The 18,670-nt window shown below is 52.6% G+C and overlaps 6 protein-coding genes across 6 annotated transcripts; 3 read left to right on the plus strand and 3 right to left on the minus strand.

Moving 5' to 3' along the window:
• Window positions 1-56: 56 nt before the first annotated feature.
• N7532_001353 (uncharacterized protein) lies at window positions 57-3,449 on the plus strand (the record flags this gene model as incomplete). Its single annotated transcript, XM_056613847.1, has 5 exons — window positions 57-107; window positions 222-386; window positions 536-598; window positions 660-713; window positions 1,407-3,449. 5 exons carry the CDS (start codon window positions 57-59, stop codon window positions 3,447-3,449), a joined length of 2,376 nt encoding a protein of 791 aa, XP_056478888.1.
• A 1,267-nt stretch (window positions 3,450-4,716) lies between these two features.
• N7532_001354 (putative histone-lysine N-methyltransferase (Ash1)) lies at window positions 4,717-7,269 on the minus strand (the record flags this gene model as incomplete). The annotated part of the gene is made up of 4 exons (XM_056613848.1): window positions 4,717-5,404; window positions 5,458-5,657; window positions 5,712-6,085; window positions 6,141-7,269. 4 exons carry the CDS (start codon window positions 7,267-7,269, stop codon window positions 4,717-4,719), a joined length of 2,391 nt encoding a protein of 796 aa, XP_056478889.1.
• Window positions 7,270-8,346: 1,077 nt separating this feature from the next.
• erf2 (palmitoyltransferase ERF2) lies at window positions 8,347-10,149 on the minus strand (the record flags this gene model as incomplete). Its single annotated transcript, XM_056613849.1, has 1 exon — window positions 8,347-10,149. One exon carries the CDS (start codon window positions 10,147-10,149, stop codon window positions 8,347-8,349), a length of 1,803 nt encoding a protein of 600 aa, XP_056478890.1.
• Window positions 10,150-10,785: 636 nt separating this feature from the next.
• On the plus strand, window positions 10,786-11,558 carry N7532_001356 (uncharacterized protein; the record flags this gene model as incomplete). Its single annotated transcript, XM_056613850.1, has 4 exons — window positions 10,786-10,926; window positions 10,990-11,033; window positions 11,198-11,402; window positions 11,508-11,558. 4 exons carry the CDS (start codon window positions 10,786-10,788, stop codon window positions 11,556-11,558), a joined length of 441 nt encoding a protein of 146 aa, XP_056478891.1.
• Window positions 11,559-12,423: 865 nt separating this feature from the next.
• On the minus strand, window positions 12,424-15,286 carry pmt1 (protein mannosyltransferase 1; the record flags this gene model as incomplete). Its single annotated transcript, XM_056613851.1, has 4 exons — window positions 12,424-12,768; window positions 12,855-14,599; window positions 14,662-14,951; window positions 15,024-15,286. 4 exons carry the CDS (start codon window positions 15,284-15,286, stop codon window positions 12,424-12,426), a joined length of 2,643 nt encoding a protein of 880 aa, XP_056478892.1.
• A 770-nt stretch (window positions 15,287-16,056) lies between these two features.
• Window positions 16,057-17,761, plus strand: N7532_001358 (SURP domain-containing protein; the record flags this gene model as incomplete). Its single annotated transcript, XM_056613852.1, has 3 exons — window positions 16,057-16,153; window positions 16,213-16,266; window positions 16,335-17,761. 3 exons carry the CDS (start codon window positions 16,057-16,059, stop codon window positions 17,759-17,761), a joined length of 1,578 nt encoding a protein of 525 aa, XP_056478893.1.
• Window positions 17,762-18,670: the final 909 nt, after the last annotated feature.

Here is an 18,670-nt window from a genome sequence, read left to right on the forward strand (position 1 = left end):
ATACATACTAGGTCTTCTTAGTGACCACTCTCCTCTCATACGCTCTTCGCATCGATATGTCTGTCGCCGCGCTGCACCGCGATACCGCCTTTCAGGCGCGCTCTCTGGTATGTCATCCCAGGCTTCCATGTCTCCGAGCACGCTCCGCCAGAGAGATAACCAGGGCTGCTGTTCGGAGGCAGCGACTTGCATCGTGCTAACATGTTGTTTGAATCGCGCAGTTCCGCTCTTTGCTGCGAACCTCATCGCAGTTCTCCAACTACAACTTCCGCGAGTATGCGCGCCGGAAAACACGAGATATGTTCCGTGAGCACCAGAAGGTGTCGGAAGAGCGCCGGATACAGGAGTTGATGCAGGAGGGTCTGCAGAGCTTGCGTCTTATGAAGGTGAGTGGTTTATTTTGTCCGGTTGATCGGCCATCCCTCGACGTCGATGGGACTGCGTCAGACCGCGATTTCTCGACGGGCCTTACGGTGGCAAACACACGCCTACCTGAATGTTCCGGTCTGCGATGGAGAACTAACGTTTCTTGCAGAGACAAACAATTATCAGCCAGTTCTACCAGCTAGACAAGTTGGTGGTGGAGGGCCAGGAGACTGTAAGGTGTCCTTTGATATCAGACAGAACTTCGTCGAATCTCAATCTAACGTGAAATTTAGGGCAAGGAGACAGGTGGCCACGGCGAAATCGTTCGCCAGAAGGACACTGGGTATGTTTCTCTTTGAGCTTGCTTGTTATGAAACAGCCCCGGCCTTTACGAACTTTCGAGCATCTACTGACTTATAGCGTCCAGCTGGAACTAAGTGAAATTGTGACTTATTTCGAAAAAGACTTGCAATTAATTCCATCTCGTGAGGTACTCGGTTGGCAATAGTAAAGAGCACAGCTTGTCTCTGCTTTTCTTCTGTATTATAGTGCAACTGCCGCTTGACGGCCAAATCCATTTCTGCTCGAAATACAAAGCCTCTCTACTCCTCTGTTCAAGGGTATACGTTTCTGTTCTTCTCATTTTACATAGAACATTGAATTCTCTTCTATCCTGCTGTCTTCGAGGTCGTAGTTGATATATGCGGGTGGTCACGTGATGTCTCCCTACCGCGAGATCCTCTGCCGTTCACAACGCGACGAGCCTTACTATCGTCAAGGTCGCCGCTCATCCGCTTTAGCGCTTCAATTCTGCCGGAACCAAGGATCCGACCTTCAACCGGCCCGGCATCTCTTTCTTAGGTGCTTTGAGGGGATTTACAGGGACCCCCGATACATCATGCCATCCGCTGTACGTCCAAGATGCGCCCGCCAGCATCACCCAATTCCGTCTCCACGAGCTGCTAGTTTTCAGTTAGCGCGCAATTGAGAGGGGCTACTCCTCTTCCAGAGAAGAACGGAGAATTAACAAATGACTACAGTTCCGGTCTTCGCGCTCCGGGCGACAGCTCGACAGCAATCGCTCCCGAACCGGCCAAATCGACCACGATGTCTTCGAAGGACTGCCTGTTCGCCGCTGGTCGCGCCAGCCTCACACCGTCTCCCAAGCGCCCAAGACAGAGGAAACTGAATTCGGTCAACAGGGTGCTGGGGGAGTCAACGGGCTTCCAGAGCTTCCCATGCCACGCGACAGCCAACTCCTGCCCGCAGCCAGCCGCGCGCTCCTGCGAGCTGCGCGTGCAGGTTGCATTTACATCCGCTCCAGCGGCCGAGGAGCCGACGAGGAGGAGAAGCCCAACACGGATGCCGAAGATCAAGCTGCCAGCAACGCAAACCTGGCCGATCGCAGTTTCACCAGTCGCAAATGGATGTCGCTCCCGAAGCACATGGAGCCGCCAGAGGTTGAATTCTTGGCAAAGCGTCGCCCCGGTCTGCCCTCGCTCTATGGCGGACCAGTTGGTGTGGATGGAAGTGTTGGGGTGACACCTGGCCCGATGCGACGAACCAAGTTTCAGAAGGTTGATGCGGAAACGGGGAATATCTCTATCTACGAAGCCTGGGTGCCTGAGGGGCATCGTATTGAAGGCGAGGTTACGGGTGATATGCAGGTTATTTCTGAGCAAAGCGAAGTGCCTGTGAAGCCTGAGGCTCCTGCCCCGGGTACTGTTGTGGAGGGTGTTGGGATTGTCAACTCTGAAGGTGTGGTGGTTGCCGACGCTAGTTCTGCTGCAGTCTCCAATCCGAACAAGCGACGACCGCCTCCTCCCAAGCGCAAGGGCAAAGGAACTGGGAAGGGCCGTAAGAAGAAAGTCATGTTTGCTCCGGGTGAGGGTGCCGATGCTGCTACAGTACATGGTGTTGTGCCTGGTGCGGGTGATGTCAATGGTGGCGGAGAAGGACAGGATGCTTCACAGATGTCCATTGATCAGTCTGGTCAAGACGAGGAAGATGACGAGGGCGAGGATGGCGACGAGAGTGATGAGGGGGAGGGCGATGAGTCTATGATTGATGCGAAGACCCCCGAAACTCCCCAGCCTCAACCAATTGATGGATTAGCCGACAAGCAATCAGCCGACCCTGCAATTGATCAGGAGAGGGATGTCGAAATGGCGGATGCTATTCCTGAGTCACATCCTGTTTCTGAGCCTTCAATTGCAGCTGAGAAGGAGGAACCTTCGCCTATCCCTCCTGTCCAGACCGAAACACCCGCAAATGACACTGACGCGTCGGCGTCGGCGTCGGCGTCGGCGACTCTTGCTCCGCCTGTCGAAAAGGCCGAACAGTCTACCACAGACCCGAGTGAGCCACCCAAAGAGCCCCTCGGAGATGAAAACGCGATCCATACAGAGGATACCGCTCCGAAAGAAGATACTTCTGAACCTGCGCCTACTTCACTTGCCGGCGCGGAGGACAAGAAAGAATCTCCTGTTACTGGAGATGCCCTGCATATCACCGACGAAATCAAAACAGAACCGCAAACAGCGCAATCCGGAGAGAACTCACCCCTCCCGCCTGTCTCCCCTGAGGCTCCAGCTGAAAGGGAGCACTCGGAACAGCCGCAACTAGAGCAACCAAAGGAATCGTCAGCACAGCCAGAATCGGCCAACGACGCGCCCCAACCTCCGACTGAAAACCCCGGACAAACTCAGCCCTTGCCAACAACCGAAGAAAACAGCACTGAGACTAGTCAGGCTCCTGTCGAAAAGGAAGACGTTGAAATGGGCGACGCCTCAAACCCAACAGAGCAACTAGCCCCGCAAGAACCCGCCTCTGAACCCCAAGAGAAAGCCGCATCTCCTGCCCCCGCATCGATAGATAACGCCGAGCCAACCACCCAGCCTCCAGCAGAAGCCCCTGTCGCCGAGGCCTCCCAGTCCAAATCAGACACGGAGCCAAAGGCCGAGGAAACGCCAACCGCAGAGGGCGGGTCCGGGCAGGCAGCTGAGACCGCACAGTCGGACGCAGATTCGGAGACTAAGAAAGAGGAATCTGATACCCTTGCCCCAGCTGCAGATGCCTCGTAGATGCCTAACTATTGAGTTCTGCGGGTTCAATGTCTGTAATGTATGGAACATAATGCCTTGGTTCTTGGAGATAGAGTCTAGCCGGAGTTGAATATCGAATATTGTGCTTTTTTTTCTACTGAATAAATATATTTATTGTGCATCGTTTATGATTGAATAGACACTAATTTGTTGTGTATCTTGTTGAGATGGGCTACGACGAGGCATTGAATATAGAATGAGGACCTGCTAGACAAATCAACCTTAATGAATTGGCAGAACTTTGACTTGATTGTGTTGTGTTGAACTGTCTACATACGATTCTGGGGGTATTTATCCCTGAACGGGCGGCAAGCCCCTGACAGTAGTAAATCCCTCAGAATCGTATGTAGACAGTTCAACACAACACAATCAAGTCAAAGTTCTGCCAATTCATTAAGGTTGATTTGTCTAGCAGGTCCTCATTCTATATTCAATGCTTCGTCGTAGCCCATCTCAACATATCTTATCCTGAGCCTAACTTGTCTTGATGAAAGATATATACCCGATCACTTTATCCGAAAACTTCTGTTGATAACACCATGACTGCACCGATCATGCTGCAGGGAACAATCTGATAGTGTAAAAAAAAAAAAAAAAAATTTCGTCTACGTTCAGAAGTATAACTGCTTTTAATAGATTTCAATTCAATTGGATATTCGAACCCAGTTACACCGCACGATAATTTCTCACGACCCAGCACTTAACCCGAGCCAAAGAAAAGTAAGAAGAGAGTAAAACACTAAAAAGCAAGGTAAATCAGATCGACGAAATAGAAGAAACCAGGGCCGAGCAAAGTACCATCTCAGGCACACGAGTACGAAGCAAAAGAAAATCCTATTCTCATATCGTGCAAGGGGAATAGGCTAATGAACAAAGATGAAGAAGAGAAAGGAGCAAAGAGAGCACAATGTTGCTCAAAAACGTGGTGCAAGGGTAGTAATCCAGAAAGCAGAAGAAAAGGGGGATGTTAATTAGGTGTAAAGCAAAAGCCAGTCGAGTAGTCACTGTTCATGACTTGGAGGTTGTTGAGAAGCCGACCAATTCAGAAACGAACAGTGCTCGAGCTGGTGGGGGATATTTCAACGATATCCGAGAAGAGAATAAAAAGACAAGACGGCAGAGATGAGGATTCCATTTCTGAGTCGTTGCCAGGTGCACTAGGGTCATGTAGGGTTTGGAAAATTGATACTCCTGACCAGTTATCGCCGTAAACAATGGTTTTCAATCCTTTTCATGTGAAATGCCATTATGTGGGTCGTTTCGTGCCTCGTACGGCACGTACGACATTCTTGGCTGCGCTCTTCACGCTATTTCCGAGTCCCTTGGACTTCGCGGGCGCCTTCGCCTTGGCAGGGCTCTTCTTGGGGCTCTTCGCGGCGGGCTTGCTCGGTGACTTTTTGGTAGTCTTCGAGCCTCGGCCACCGGTGCCTCGAGCGGCCGCAGCGAGAATTTTTCGCTTGGTCTCGGCAGATGGACGATTGAGCTTAGAGGGACTCTTCGCTGGTGATTTCGGAGCTGCTTTGGTGGACTTGGCGTTCTTTCGAGCAGGTTGTTTGACGGTAGCCTTGACTCTTGAGGCGGATTTGACGGTTGGCAACTTGACATCCTTCTTGGAAGCAGACGCGGCACGGCCCGTCGTCTTCGTAACGGTTTTCTTGGTAGCCGTCTTTCCGCGGGCAGTGGTGGTTGCCTTCTTGACGACCTTCTTGACGCTAGCCTTGATGGACTTGGGCTTCAGCGTTTTACGCTTCTTGCCGGGGCCTGACGAGGCGTCGTCCGCTTCAGACAGCTTTCTCTTCGTGCCAGCTGTCTTAGCCTTGCTCTTATCATCCACCACTTTAGGTCGGACATTTTCCTTGGGTCGTGGACCGAGAATGCCACGACAGTTTTCTGCACCGCAGCGGCATTGTTGGACATTCTTGTTGGAGTATGGGCTGAAATGTTGTTAATATATGAACTGCAAGACGTGGCAGACCTAAATACTTACTCAAAGTTGTAGTCGTAACTCAGTTCCTGGCCCGTCATGATTCCCCGGTCGCCTGCGAACAGGGCCATGCGCGGCTTTCCAGCAACTGTCCACTTCTCCATGCGGCAGTTGGGCTCGCAAGAGTGGTTGACAAAACGGGCAATTGAGCCTCGAGTAGCATCAATGATCATGTTCTGATCAAAGTACATCAGATAGTAACACTGCAGTTCCAGATCAGCCATTGTTCAAAATAGTACATCGATCATGTTCCATACCTCATTATTCTTATACACCGATCTCATCCGCCGCTCGCACTCGAACTGCGTTATGATCTCACCAGTGTACTCGACAATAATCTGATTTGGTTCGAAGGAACGGTTGCTGCGCACACCATATCCACGATCAGCCGTCTTAATGACCTCGACACCGATATTGTACTTGCCGCCGGCCTTCGTTCTGGCCTTCAGCTCGTTGAAGTTCCGATTCCCGCACTCTGGGCCAAGCCTGCAGTTACCGTTATCGCATTCATAGAACATGTAACGGTTCTGGCAATTCTCGTCACAACCAGTCTCCTCCTCGCACATGCAAGTGGAAAGCTCCAGGTTCTTATTGGCTTTCCACTCAGCCGCGGCGTCACCAACAAACACGTCTTCAGCAGACCGTTAGTTTTAATCCCTAATACTGATCCGAAATATAATACTTACTCTTATTGGTCTTCCGCCACTCATCTGGCTTGGGCTGTCCCGGCGGGAGCGGGTTAAAGATGTCGAATGGAATTTTGTAGTCTCGGCCATTTTGGATGAGGCGCTTTCCTGCGAACATAGGCATGGGCAGCAGCTTCCGCTGTAATGGAGTATCGCTCGCCTTGGCCGAGTTCTTGCTCTTGCGTTGTTTCGGAGGCGAATCGGTGGGCTCTTGACCCGTGTACAGCCCATGAGTCAACCATCGCTTGGGCTTATACTGCGATACTGCCGGTTTGGTTTCTGTTGCCGGTGGGGTATCTTCTTTCTTTTCCTGTAGCTTCGCCAAATCGCTCTCGGAGACTCGACGCTTCTTTGGCTCTGGTGCTTTGGGTGCGGGTGAGGGCGCCTCTTCCTCGACCGGCGCAACGTTTCGAGGTCGAAGGCTGGCGCGCCGATCAACATCCTTGTTTCCCCGCTGGCGTTTGCCCAGGACACTGCTAGATCGTTCCAACAGTCCAGTGGCCTTCTCAACAAGACTCAATCGCGTAGACCGTCGCACTGAACCTCGAGAGTAAGCCTTGGGGGCGGATTTCGGCGAGGGTTTCTCCTCTTCGTCCTTGCTCAATGCCTTCTCAACCCGTTGTCGCAAAGTCCGCTCTTGGAGCGAGGTCTTCAAGTCCGTTGATGGCAATTCTTGGGAGGAGTTCGAGATCGGGGTATCGGGAACCATTGGGTGGTCATCGGTGGTAGTATCATCGTCTGGCAGCGCGGTTCCATTTCGGAGTGAATTCTCCATCACAGCGATACTATGGCGCAATGAGGAGTGCGAGCGCCTCGATTTGGCGATGCTGTCGACATACGCTTGACTCGAGGAGGCCGCCACTTCGTTGTTCTTCACCGGGGACTCGGGCAGTGCATCAGTCGCTTGCAACGATGCGCGTGCAACCCGTGTTGATCTCCGTCGCCCGGCAGATTTATCGTCTGTCGACGCGTTTTCATTGTTGCTAGAGGTCTCGGAGCGACTATTTTCGGGCGTGAGGAGCTGTTCGGGCACGTCGAGGCTCGTCGTATCGTCGGGGGCTTCGTGAGAAGAGACGTCGGCAAGTGCGGGAGTCGCGGACGCGGGGAGCCGGGGGATTCGGCGCACCATGGTGAGAGATGGCCTCAACTGGCGGCTAGACGGTCTCTGCGCGTGGAGAAGTCGTTCAATCTTGCGAGGGCCGGAGAGTTGGGGAAAGTCGAGGGTATCAGGGGTGGGAAAGTTGGAGATCAGCAGCCGCGCGCCTCTTATCACTCTAGGGCGATTTGGATGGGGGGATGTCTGACGCGTGCAACATCAACACTCGATGCACTTTTCCAGTTTCCAGTCCAGACACACCAGAGACGGTCTGGGTGAAATTAACGGAGTCTAATGCGAATCAAGGGTGCAAGGGTGAAACTAAATAGCGTTACAGGGTCTGATAGTCGTGGAATGCCGAGTTCCGCTGCCACTTCCCCTTCTGGCGAGGCTGGGATTCTACGCGTGATTTGTTGTGTACGAGTATCATATTAGATTTTTATCTGGCCGATTCACACAAACACGGGGTATTTAGCTCTCTTCATGATTGATAGACACAGAAGGTAAAAAGATGTCCAGGGAGACCCAAAGAAATAGGAAGCATAGAAGGAAAAGAACAGGTATTTTGACAGCATGATTACAACTGTGCATGGTCAGAGAATCGTAGGAATAAGACCGGGTGGGTAAGTATGGGAAAGGAAAAGAAAGCACCAGAGAATCGAGGGCGTGCCGAGCAGAAATTCTGCTAAATGTGACAACAGTAAGAAATGTGACAGGTGAAAGTGTCGATGTAGATGGTAGATATTAGAAGCCATTAAAAGAGTAGATCGGAATGGGTGATCACAGAAAAAAGATGGGCAAAGTGATCAGAAGAGAGAAAATAATCATGTCGTCTTCACGGGTCGTAGCAAAGTTGCGAACAAGTATGCAAGCTTCGCTTTAGTCAGACTCCCAGCCAGACCGGGAGTAGCCAGACTGAGAGTGACCAGTCTGGGAGGTACCTGTCTGAGAGAGACCAGGCCGGATGTAGCCACTCTCAAAGAAGCCAGGATCGAGGTGATTGGAGTCAAAATGGCTGGAAGTGAAGTAGCTAGACTCCCAGTAGACAGAATCCGAGGCATGAGATGTTGAAACAGAAGATTGAGACGCGAAACGGTTGGGCTCCCAATACTATTGAGGAGGTCTAACGTTTTGCATCTCAATACCTGCCTGTGACTCGACATCTCGAGGGAGATATTTGCGCTTTTGCATGGCCAAACGCTGGTCTCCTTCTTCGTAGGGATTCTTGAATTCCATGTAGGTAGGTGGCCTAGGGCGACCTAGGACGGCAATCCAGTTCCTGATGACGTTGCCCTGAGTGAAGGGTCGGTGGCGGTCGGATTTGGCAAACTTGTGGGAATTGAGATATTCTCTCGTCGTTTCACCGCGCCCAACCAGGAAAAGGTGGTATGCCCACAGGGACGTCGGGTATGGCACTGCGACGATACCATAGATAACCATAGCCCAAGGCACTCGCCATTTGGAAATCGCAGATCCAAAAGAAACACCTTCGAGCGACATGTAGGCCAAGATATGCGCAAGACTAGCACCGATTAAAAACAGGGCCAGAATTGTGCAGGAGCTGACAAAGGCGAAGAAATAGCGGTAGTTGCGGCGTCCAACACAGTTGTTGAGCCACACACAGTGGTGGTCAAGTGTTTCGACACAGTTATCGCAAACACGGCAGTGATAGCAACGAGGAGGCCGCCAGATGCTGCAAGTTTTGCAATACTTGACAGGCACATCCATTGCAGCGACTTCGGACGTAGCGAGCTTGACCATAACCCAGTCGTTAGTTGGTGGGCCCAGTGCCAAGGGGTCATCTGTTGGGTTTGTAGGAGGCATAGAGTGAACATTGCGAGGCATGATGCCTGGATCGACGACCGAAGCATGCACAAATGACGAGAAGCAGATGTAGAAGACGTACGCGAAGACGACGGGAATAGCCGGAGAGATATTATGCCACAACCAAGGAGCGGAAAACGCAAAGAAAAGGGCGGAGGGAATAACCACCAAGAGTCCAGTAATGATGTTGATGGGTTTGTCTCTGGAGTTCTGGAATCGTCCTCCAAAGCAGAAGAATGTGTTGCCAGTGAAGTATTCCCAGTTCTTGCCAAGGGCGCCCCGAGGAAATCGCTGTTTCTTCACATCCATGGGTCCCGGAGATGATCCTGCTGACGAGAGACGCTCATGGCCCCGAGCATCATGATTGTTGTGCGCACCTCCCTTGTTTTGCAATGACAGGAAGGAAAGCGGGGATTTCGGGGGTGTATCCTGCGTGTTTTGCGCATTGTAGGTCGGATTGAGGTTGAGATGACCGGGGTGCGGTTTGGTTCTTTGATCTCGATCTCGGAGCAGTCTCACACTCTCGCCTAGACTTCTAATTGTTGTATTACCTGTGGGACTAGCATTGGAGGTATTCCGGTCCGGAATGATAGGGTCTGTGAACTCTGTGCCTCGAGAGGGCGGAGCATCTTGTTCCACTGTCGGGAGAGATCCTTGCGGGGCCGTGCTGTTTGAGATGATGCTCCGGCGATTGTGGCTATTGGGATCAGTCCACTCATCGGTCGAGGAGACGGTCCCCTTGGTCATTGGTCGCGCTCCTCGGTGTGCCTGTAGTCGCTGCGAGCTCATCGGGCGGAAGAAAGCCTGGGCAGTCAATGTGGGGATATGAGTCCGACTCAAACGACTACCCGAGCTCCCAGGTCTGCTAGTCACAGAGTTTCTGGTGGGAGGAGGCCCACGTCTCGATGCTGAGGGGCGCGACTGGTGTTGTGACGGTGGTGGCGACGCGTAGGATGGCGACTGTTCTCCGTCTTCTGAGGCAATATCAGTGACTCGAGAAGAAATCCCTCCCACCGATGGGGGTCGAGGAATTCCCAGTACATGCTGGTTCGTCTCGCTGGTGCCGGGGCGATCTGCCGGATTCGCCATGATGCTGACTGAATCTTGTCTGGAGTCTCCTAGGTGCGCGCAAGCATACTGCCCTCGCAGGGAATCGATTCAGGGGGCGTTTGCACGGAGGCGAAGCAAGGCGACGGGCAAGCGAAATCGAATCAACCACGGACAAGGAGCGAAACGAGGCGAAACAATGAGCGACTGTAGGTTGGTGGTGAGGTCTAACGAAGGACTATCATTCGGAATACTAGAAAAATCATTAGCAAAAAGCTCAAGGGGTGCTGATCAATGTCCCTCCACGCGTCACGAAATCCGGGGGAAACGCATTCAAGATCGGAGAACCCCTGATCAGCCTCACAAGAAATCAGGTACGGAGTCGTACACACCTCTAGCACTGCAAGTCGAAAGTACAAACAATGGAGAGAGCCCAATTACATCACCAACGGCCACAGAACCGCAGGTAGACCCGAGTCGACAAGGGAAATCGCAGAGGAACCGGCGAGCGAGAGTCGCAAACAAGAGTTGACTTGTTGACCAGTGCGCGCATCCGGAGCACCGCTGACTCAGGCGGTCATGTGACCCGGCAACATCATTCGATGCTCACGATTCTCCCACACCACCCCCGTCTCCAGTCCTTCGCGTTCCCCCACCCACGCACGACTTGCTATAACAATGTCTTCGATCGCTGCTCTGGCTTCCCGCCGGGCTCTGACCCGCCAGCCCATCTTCCGCGCTCCCCCGCGTCGCTTCATGTCCTCCAAGGTCGAGGAGGCCAACCTTGACCAAGGCCCCAAGAAGGACCCCGAGCTCTACGTACGAACCCACACGTGCCATTGACTGTCGCCCGAACTTTTAATCTAATTGTTGCTGCTATAGGTCCTCCTCGGTGTCATGTCTGGTGCTTTCCTACTTGCCGGCTGGTAAATATCGCCTCCCCTCGCCCAATACCCGATTATTCCCGCAGTGACGATACTGCCGTCCTGAGTTCGACCATACGAGCCCAGGAGCTTTCACAACCATAGCATCACCTTTCGAAATTCTTTGGACTTCAATGACTAACGGGTCGGATTCTCGCGTTCTATAGGTACTTCGGCAGCAAGCCCACCTCCGTCACCTCTGAGGCTAGCAACGTCCGCATCGGCGAGTCTGCCATGCCCTGGCACGGCGCCTCCGAGGATGGCAAGATCTACAAGTATCAGTACCACCCTCACGGTGACAAGAGCCAGCCCCTCCGTGCTGCTCCCAGCGCCATGAACACCGTCATTGTCCCCAATGTCACCCTGCCCGAGGTATGTCATTCATTTCCATCGTGAGCTTCCAAGCGGGACTCTTTGAGTCTCAATATAGGCACTTTTTCTTGGAAATTTGAAATTGTAGGATATTGACCTTTTTAGGACCTCCACGAGCGCTTCAACAAGTACGGCAAGGAGGAGTGGGACTACTAAACAGTCTGCCTTGAGCTTTCTAAAGATGATGCGAGAGCGAACCGCCGCTTTTGCGGTCGCCTGTTGTATACTAAGACCACGGGGAGGAAGGAAGTGCGTGGACTTATGATTGAGATTACCGGAGATTTGTGCATAGTACCCGCTGTTCAGATAAAAGAGTCAAACTTGGAATTGGTGTCTTTTCTTTCAAATTTACCCCCAAGGTATCTATTAAACGCGGAAATATCTTTTTCTTCTTCGGTTCCCTGGCTTCCGGAGGTGATTATAAGTTGTTTTATATTATTTTCACGACTATCCCGGTGATGCTAGGCCTGGGACTGACGACTTACAGTGGAGATATATATCAGCTTAGTACATTTCTCATCATATGATGTCCGTGCAAGATGAAGTGTGAATAATTGCATGCTTCAGATTGGCTCAAGCTTTCACATCATACCGTTACATGACATGTAGTTTAATGTCTAGACGTGAACCATCTGATATAATTCGAATAGATCTAATTAGATTTGATAATTTTTTCCGACCATGTACGAAGCTTGAAGCAGTCAACAGCAAACGCTCATTGTATTCAAAGCTAATATTCTGACAAGAATCAGAGATAACTAATCACGGCGAAAAGAAATTCATCTTGACCACTATCATAATACAAATGTGAAGTTTTTTGCCCGAGCAGAGCTCTATTTCTCGCAACCCCCAAAGACAAAAATATTATTGAGTGGCTTCATAGCCCTCGTTCGCAGGGCTCGCCTCGGGCTCCAGTGGCTCCTCAACAGAGCGCTCATTACCATCCGCAACCGAGGCAGGGCTCTCGGGCGGGATCGAGTCTTCCAGCCTGGAGGCAGTCTCGGGGTTCTGACCCTCGACATCAGGGTGCGGGGGGCGCAAGCTGGCCGTCCACGATGGGGATCTCCTGAGCGTTCTCGAGACGAGACTTGGACTCGTAACGGGTCTCGAACTTGACCTTACCCTCGTCACGGAGCGAAGCGACGAGTGCCTCGTCAAGGATGTTGCCGTGCTGATCGCGGTACTCAACACGGGCAACGGAGCCGGAGAGTTTGGGCTGAGTGACGGCAGCTTGCTCTTGCTCCTGAGCAACCTCAGCGGCCTTCTCCTGCTGAGCTTGAACGGGAGGCGCGGCGGGAGGCGGGACAGCTCTGGTCGGAAGGGCGTTGATCTTGGATTGTTCGAATTCGGTCACGTAGGCACTCAACTATTAGGGGGATTCCATGTCAGCCATGGGATGTCGGAAGATTCTCAATATCCCCGGCGGGGAGGTCTCCATTCGGGAACACTTACGTCGGTGTAGAATACGGGACAATTGAAGTCCCAAGTGCTCAGGAGTTTGGCGCTCTCGCAGGCTGACTGGGTCCACGGGTTTCCGTAGATCAGGGGAGAGTAGATGGCGAAGGCGGCAATGCTCAGGCCAACGAAGGCAGACATGACAATGTTGCCAATTACGGGCTTAGAGGCGAGTCCTAGACTCTTGAATCGGTTGAAGAGGAAGTCGAACTCTTGGCAAAGTACCATGATGGCAAAATAGAGGGCCGGCAGGTAGTGGTGCAGGAAGAGTTGACGAGCCATAAGGTAGAAGGGGAAGTAATGGAAGAACCATCCCAGCACGCTGGTACCGACCTCATAGTCGAAACGCTTGAAAGTGGCGTGCTTATAGTCGCCGCAGCTTCTCTGCCAGCGAAGAACCGAGATACCCTTGACAGCCAGGTAAATGACAACAGCCAGGGTGGTCGACCACCAGATGACCGGGTTACCTAGAAGGTAGATGTGGCGGTGGTCCTTACCCCAGAAGTTGATACCGCGGAGAAGAGTAGGCCAGGAGGGAGGGCGAGAATCCCAGTTGTGCGACTCAACCAAGTTCGCATTGGTGGTCCACATAACCTTCTGCAGCTCCCAGAACTTGCCCAGCAGACCAGGGTTGCGGTAGTTGACCTTTTCGGCATCGTCGGGCATCATCGGGTGTGCATTGGACTCGACATACCAAACGCTGTTCGGAAGAGTTCCACCTCGCGCACAGGTGACCTCTTGTTGCTCCCATCCCCACTCCGGAAGCTTGACCTTGTGAGAGAACAGAACACAACCAGTCATGATATGCACAAGCTTGAACTTGGTCTGAATGGTGCGGAGGCGCGTCTTAGCTTCTTCGCTTTCGGACAGATCCTTGATAATCTCGACCTTGAACAAATCGTTGGCATCACCGGGGAAGCCCTCGTAGCCATAGGCGGAAACCTCAAACTGCCAATCAGCTTCGGTAACCGGCGGGCGTTCGTCGTGCGAATGAATGCGGCGGTGGGTGATTGCGTGGTAGAGCCTGATGACCGATCCATCCTCAATAAAGCTGACAGTCTGATTGTCCCAAGCATGGGCACCCTCAATTTCTCCATAAGGACCAAGGGGCTGTGTCTGGTTCTCCATGATGAAGATATTGTTCTCGTCCTTATGAGGGTAGAGAGTGACTTGCTGCTGCTTGCTGCCGGTGGGGTACATGTGGTTGTGCGAGTGCAGGTAGCCTCCCTGGGTGTTGTGGTGGCGGAGGGTGATGCGGGATCCGAAAGACACATCCGCTGGGACGTCCTGCATGCTCTTCGAGTTCAAGGTGGCCTGGAATTCCGAGGACATGAAACCATCTCCGTCTCCGGGATTAACCAGGCAGGTGAAGTGGATAGCGAACATCGCAAGGTAGAAGCCGAGCGGAATCACAATTAGACAGAAGATACGGGAAAAGAGGTGCTTGAACCAGACGCGTGGAGTCACGGTCCGAGTATCACCAAGCAAGACCCACAGTTGGAGGGCAGTGAGAGATCCGACCCAGGCCATAGTGAAAAGACCAACCCACTTGACACTGAGCGTAGCGCCGAGGGAGAAGCCTGTGGCCACCAGCCAAAACCACCAGGGGCCCTTGAAGGCATGGGAAGGACCCAACTCTTGCTGATTGGTGAAGCAGTTGAAGGTCAATGCCGTCAAAGCAGTAAAGAACACCAGAGGAGAGTCCAGAAGAATCAAGCGCGATTGAGTGGTCAATGCATTGTCTAAGCGTGTTGTTAGTTTTTCCCAGTATATTTTGTCGAAGATTTCAACATGGGGAACATACCAAAGATGACCACACCAGCACCAAAGACCGCAGTCGAAGTTCGACATCCAGTGGCCTTGAGCGTGAGGAACATTAAAGACACAGTGAGAACACCCAGGATGGCCGGCAGCATACGCATAGCTACATAAGGCACGCCGGGTTCCAGGTAGTCCTTGCCAATATCCTTGAAATCAAACTCTCCATCGAAGCCGGCCAGCCAGCCAGCCAGCGTGATGAGCAGTTTGGCGAGGGGAGGGTGAACGTCCATAAAAAACCTTCCCTTGATGTATTTGGAGGCGAAGCCACCGAAACTGAACAGAACCATCATACGTTAGCAATCATTCCTTCCAACAATGGCATTGACCGGGGGTAACTCGACTTACTGGACTTCATCGAAGACAACGCTAGTGGGGTTATAAATCCGAAACAGACGCACGGCCGCGGCAATCAATGTCACCAGCACCAGCAGCTTGTAGTCCGAAGCGGGGAGGTTCAGGATGTCATATTCCTTCACTCCGTCCGACGCATAGCTGGCAGGCTGCTTTGGAACGGGCTTGCGGTTCTTGGGCTTCGGCGAGCGACTAGGAGAGCGCCCGCCGCGGCTCTGAGGCCGGACGGCCAGTGTATCTTTGGATTTCTGGCCCATCGTCACCACAGGTATCCCGATCGGGGTTATGCAGCTGGGTCGCAGGCGATCGGCACGAAAATCGGAATTAACAGCGACGGCAGGAATGAACAAAAAAGCGGACAAAGAAAAGGAGGATAGACTCGGTCGGTCGTTTTCCCAATCTTTCGAGGAATTGAATCAATCGATTCGGTCGAGAGATCGGACAGCTGTCGAAAGCTGTAGGGCGGGAGCTTTCTCAACAGCCCCACGACAGTAGAGCGGGTTAGTGATCGTAGATAGTTAAAAGAAAAGAGCCCATGACAGGGACGAAGAAAAGTATCAAGGTGGTGGTGGAGGGAGTGGAAGAATGGACGGTTCCGGACTTGTGGCCAGATCGACGAGCGGAGCAGCGAGAACGTGAGGGCCAAAACGGGCCCCCCTTTGATTTCCGCCCTGTGGACTAGTGTACTTTGGGCGGCTGACACTGCGAACAATACGAGCACCGAGGCGAGCATGGAGCCGAGCAATTGTCGGGTTGAAGCACAGGATTAATTTGATTTGAAGATTGCCCATTTCCTGAATCATTAGAAAAACAGCACATTCTATCGCACAAATACTACTGAGAGGAAAGTCAGGGTGCTTATCGGCTGCGCGCGTACACAAACAACAGCCTTTGCCGCACACGGTCGCACCGCCACTTTTATGTGGCGGATGGATTAGTCAGCAACTGTGCTACAAGCCACAGCGACTGCCAACGCCAAAAAGATCGCGCGCGCATCCACTGCGATTTCCCCTCCAGCGCCGTCAACATGGAGTCGTCAACCGCCAACGCGTCCGCTTCGGAGGACATTCAGGGGGACATCCAGGCTCCGGAGGGCATGGTGCTCCCTCCCAAGGATATCCGCGGTAATTACAGCCTCGATTGCCGTCCATGGTCGCGACAGCGCAGCTGACCTAGCTCTTAGATATCATCGAGAAGACTGCCGGCTATGTCGTTCGTAACGGCCCAATCTTTGAAGGTGAGTACGGACCTGGCACTAATTGCACATCCGCATTAATCTAATGCCGGATGACCTATGTTATTTAGATCGTATTCGACAGAAGGAAAAGAACAACCCGAAGTTCTCGTTCCTCACCCCCAGCGATGCTTACAATGCGTTTTACCAATATCGACTTTCCGAAGTTAAGAAAGGCAACGGCATTCCTGTCGATACACGGCGACCAGGCGAGCCCGCGCCTGCAGCTCCAGTTGCTGAGCCAGAGGTGCCCCAGGGACCACCTGAGCCCCCCAAGCTCTACTTCTCTGCTCCTATGCCGCCCAACATCAATGCGTTGGATTTGGATGTGATCAAGTTGACCGCACTGCATACCGCCATGAAGGGAAATGCGTGGATGACGCAGCTGGCTCAGCGCGAAGCTGGCAACTCCCAGTTCGATTTCTTGCGACCCCAGCACAGCTATTACCGCTACTTCACGGAACTCGTTCAGCAATACATCATCATCACGCGCCCGGAGGGGATTGATGAGAACACGACCGAGGAGAAGCGAATCGCCGAGCTGAAGGCAAATATCGAGAACCCACACCGCATTCTGGATCGTGCTCGACAGCGGGCCGAGTACATGAAATGGCAGCAAGAACAGAAACAGCAGAAGGACGACCAGGAAGCCCAGGAACGTATCGAGTACGCGCAAATCGACTGGCAGGACGCCGTGGTTGTCGAAACTGTCTTGTTCGACGAGAATGATGACCAAATAGACCTTCCGCCGCCACCTTCCCTCAGAGAACTGCAGTCCGCCTCTCTCGAGCAAAAGGCATCTCTTTCTCTCAACACCCGACGCATTGAAGAAGCGATGCCCACGGACACCAATGAACCCGTTTACTACAACCCCCACGGTGTTCAGCCCGAAGCTGCTCCCATGCAGCCACCTACCGTTTCACCCATCCCTACCCAAGTTCCCTACTCAGCTCCCGTCGGCATGGACACTGTCATGCAGGACTCTGCTGCTGCCCAGGCCATGCAGCCGCCGCTTATTGAATCTCCCGTGGTTCCTGCTCGGCCCGGTCAGCAGCCTATGCGTATCCGCCAGGACTACGTGCCGCGTGCCCAAGCTCGCCGCCAGGGTGCTGCCGGTGGCACGGCTCTGTGCCCGAACTGCAAGCAGCAGATCCCTATCACGGAAATGGACCAGCACATGCGTATTGAGATGCTCGATCCACGCTGGAAGGAGCAGCGTGCCAAAGCTGATTCTCGCAGCGCCACTACTAACCTTTCAACCGCCGACGTCGCTCAGAATCTTAAGCGGCTGGCTAGCCAGCGTAGTGACGTTTTCGACTCGTCTCTTAACCCTAGCCTCGACGCCGACGCCGAGGGTCGTGCGAAGCGGATGGCAACTCCCGATGACACTGGTGCTCCCGCCCCAGGCCCAGCCTTTGGTCCCGGAGGCGTACCAAACCCGCAGACCATGAATATCGAAGACCAACTCCGCCACATTCACGAACGTGCCCGGAAGTAAATGCTCGAGCGTTAACTCGCCCTCAGCGCATTTGTTCCACAATCGGAGTTATGGTGCACGGAGCTTTTTTTTGTTTTGATTGGGGGGCCATTTCGAATATGATGGGATTTATTTGTACAATATTTTTTATCGATGGTCGAATGTGACCATCCGCATTGACGGCAACCATTTGCGTCCATCGGAGAGTGTTATGTACTTTTGTGGGCCCTCCAAAATCAATCTCCCGAGGAAATAAGAACCTCGTTGACACCTCTGAAACGAAAAACCTTTTCAGTATTTTCTTTTCCAAAATCGTATGTCGATGTCCGAAGAGACAGCATAGTGCAGTCTACCGACCCTGTCAATTGCTCTATGAGCTTGGAAAATGGTCCGTTCAATTTCCCGTCGGCTATACTAAACCAGACCGCACTGGTGCAGGCATGAGTTTATGGGTCCCATGGAAGTAGCGATACCCCAGTCAAGTATTCAATACGCCCATTCATGGCCTATCACCAAACATCATGGCTGTTCTGATATTTTTGATTACAAAGGGACGCGCTGACTGGATCCCGAAAACTCCAGAAAGCATCGAAAGCGAATGCCATCTGCTATAAAGCGCCAAGCGAAATTGACCATGCCCGTTCACGCCATGTTATTGGTGGTCGCGGAATGCAATCAAGCAGAAGCCACCCAAATAGCCCTGGCCAGTCTTGCGCCAAGAACCAACGGCGGTCGCTGGCCGATGAGGAAATTGGTGTGAAAATCAGTTTTGGGGCGAAGCGAGCTTGCGCTAATGGTGCTTTTCACGGTTGCGGCTCTCCAAGCCTATGCCCGAGTGCTAATCTGACATAGCCAACTTTATTACTGTTCTCAAACTGGAGAGGATCGACATGACAGTGTCATTGAGCATCAAAATGCCGGATTTTTGAA

This window comes from Penicillium argentinense (genome assembly GCF_028826775.1).
Source record: "Penicillium argentinense strain IBT 30761 chromosome Unknown utg000002l_segment0_segment0, whole genome shotgun sequence".
Taxonomy (NCBI): Eukaryota; Fungi; Ascomycota; class Eurotiomycetes; order Eurotiales; family Aspergillaceae; genus Penicillium; species Penicillium argentinense.